At 39.1% G+C, this 2,952-nt stretch overlaps 1 protein-coding gene across 1 annotated transcript; it reads left to right on the top strand.

Annotated features, from left to right (window-relative positions):
- Positions 1-559: 559 nt before the first annotated feature.
- LOC113713499 (serine/threonine-protein kinase MHK-like) lies at positions 560-2,320 on the top strand. Its single transcript, XM_027237234.2, has 3 exons — positions 560-919; positions 1,183-1,258; positions 1,841-2,320. The coding sequence occupies exons 1-3, from the start codon at positions 691-693 to the stop codon at positions 1,968-1,970; spliced, it is 435 nt and encodes a 144-aa protein (XP_027093035.2). The 5' UTR covers positions 560-690; the 3' UTR covers positions 1,971-2,320.
- The last annotated feature ends 632 nt before the right edge of the window (positions 2,321-2,952 follow it).

Consider the following 2,952-nt stretch of genomic DNA (forward strand, 5'->3'; position numbering starts at 1 on the left):
GAAATCCATAGGTGCCCACGTCATCGTCGCTCAGAAATCATAACTCACAAGTAGTCGACTCGTTCGTACTACGTCGGTCGGGGCTGGCAGTAGTACCAGGTAACGAGCGGAGGGGAGCAGATCCTCTGTCCAATATTTTGTGTCCAATTTCTTGTCCAATGTGAAACTACGTAGTTTTACTTATTATATCTGCTGATATGGCAACTAAAAATAGGTGGTTGTTTGGCTGCCTTGTACTTCTTTTTCTTTCTTCTTTTTTGGGTTTCCTTTGTTTACACAACTTTGTTACAATTCTCATCTTTTTAAAACAAAGTATTAAGGATTTCAAATACAAAAGAATATTTAAAAAAGATGGGAATTGTAACAAAGTTGTGTAAATAAAGGAAATTCAAAAAAGAAAAAATAAAAAGAAGTATAAGGCAAACCAAACAGCCACCTATTTTTAGTTGCTACATCAGCAGATATAATAAGTGAAACTACGTAGTTTCATATTGGACAGTAAATTGGATACAAAATATTGGACAGAGGATCTGCTCTCCGAGCGGAGGCACCCAAAGCCAATCCCAAGAGTGGAAAGCGCCAAAGTCAACACTGAACCTGCAAACTTGCTCTGTCTTCGCCTTCGCGCTCTCAAACAGAAACCATAATATCGGAGCGTATCTTCTCTGGGGCAATTGAGTCGAGTTATTAATGGGTCGACGGAGGAATTCATCGGCAATGAACAAGCTATTTACATGGGGGAGGAGGCAGTCCATGAAGGTCAAGGCTTTCTTGGCCGTGACTTGTCTTCTCTCAACATTGGTGGCTCTCAAATTGCTTATTAAAGATCACGACCACTTTTTTGTTGCCCCTGAGGCTGCACATTTTTTGGGCATCATCGTCCTGATTTATAAGCTCTCCAGTCAAAAGACTTGCTCAGGTAATTTTCACTTTTGTAATTTTGGTGCACAAGCCGAAGCTTGCTAGTTCTAGGATGAATTCTTTTCTAGTAAAATATGCAGAGAAGTATACTGATTTAGTTTGCACCTTCATAGACATTTTTTTTTTTTAAATTCTTTTTCAAATAAAAAATAAAAATGGTATACTTGAGCTACAGGTTCAAATTTGATTGTCTAGGTAAGATTGCATGTAGTTTCTTCTTTTTTGGGATATGTTGTAATATTGCCTTTTCTTGCTTTCCAGTTTTTTGGTCACTGCTTCCTCCGGATGATCATGGAATCTCTGATCCTGTGGAGTCTTCCTTATCATTATCATTCAGGTAGCTTAACATCTACAGGACAGCTTATAAGCTATCCCAGTGGTTTTAACTGTCCAAACTATTTTGTTTGTTATTGATATTTCTGCGAGAGGCATGTGGTTGGAATTGTGTTTTCTTGTGGATTTCATTCACCTTCTTTGTATGTAGCGGTGCCTTCTCTAGTTGGTTGTTTTTCTGTGCAATTGTTGCACATTTCTGTTCTGGAATCACTGGTCTGAGGGGCCATAAGAAACTTACAAGTTAGTAAATGCACGAGAAATCAATTCAAGCACGCATAGCAAATGTGCCTTGAATGTAAATGACTGGATATGCATTCACAAACTCAATGTCCACAAGTATGGAAGTTATGTCTTTGTTCTTGATCCATGATACGAATGTCAGAAAGGATGTAATGTTAAATCATCAAATTTGGTTCTAGGAAATGAAATTATTGGGAGTTTACAACTGAACTAAGGTATTACATGTGGCACGTCGCTAGAGTGCACATCATTTATAATCACTCATTTGCGCTTCCAAAGTTTTTAACCTGGCGAATGTTTAATGGACTTATAATCTGTTCTTTACGTGTTTCCCCTGTGACAGCACAATTTCAAGTTCACCGAATGGAGTTCCACAGTCAGCTGGATTTGCCATTGCCTCCTTGCAGTCTAACATCCTAGACCATCCGTTGCTTGCTCTGTCCTCTCCCTTCCAGCACGGACGCTGTCTTTGAGTGATGGAATTGGCTGTTGGTGATCAAATAAGAGAGAGATTGTAGAGAATAGCTGTAATTAGCACAGTTAAGTGTTCATATAAGATCTGTCCTATAGCAACTAAACTGGGTGTATTAGTTAATGGGAAGATTGCTTCTCAAAATCCAATCCTTGTATTGAAGACGCAGATCTGAAAAGTATTCTTTTCTCCGGAGGAGGATAGTCATGTAGATAACTATGTTGAAGAATTCCTCGAGTGGGGTAAAAAGAGGGGAACGAGAGAGGATAGCAAAGTTGTCAGACTCAAAGAAAAGTAATTATTAGTCGCTTTGTTTGTACCTTGTAAGCTTATACGAATGTGTTTCTTGTCTTCTGATGACTAAAATGACCCCAAATCTGCCTCGTCGGCCACCAAAGAAAGTTGCGTCTTGAATTTTCTTAATGTTCAGTTTCGCATGCCGCTCTTCTCAAAATTTTGCCAATATTTTTAGTTCCCGGATTTTAAAGGAAAAAAAAAAAAGTTACCATCATGCTTAAGGGTGTACAAAATCATTTGAATTCATCTTTTCTACTGCTTGACTGAGTAGCATTAACAAACAAGATGCGGAGAAAATTCTGCAGATTCCTATTAGTTTGTCAGGGAGAAAGGATAACAACTACTGGATACATAGCGAGGCACGCCAAGAACTTTTGTGTGATTGGAGGTTGAAGAGGGGAGGTATAGGAGGACTTCCTGAGGAAACGAGTGGTGGAATACAATCATGGAAGCAGAAAAAGGACTTGGAGGTCAAAGCCACATTGAGCTAATAACGAACATACTACGGCAAACTTGGAAAGTCAGGAATAAATGACAATTCAACTCAAAGCACAATTATCCTCTGAAGATTGTCCGGAGAGTACCAAAAGACTGGCAAGAGCAAGTTTTGGCAAAGGAAAGACATGAACAAATGAGCACTGTTGAAACATCCCAAGTCACTAAAGAAGTTGATCAGGCACAAGATG

Source organism: Coffea arabica, chromosome 1e, assembly GCF_036785885.1.
Source record: "Coffea arabica cultivar ET-39 chromosome 1e, Coffea Arabica ET-39 HiFi, whole genome shotgun sequence".
NCBI lineage: Eukaryota > Viridiplantae > Streptophyta > Magnoliopsida > Gentianales > Rubiaceae > Coffea > Coffea arabica.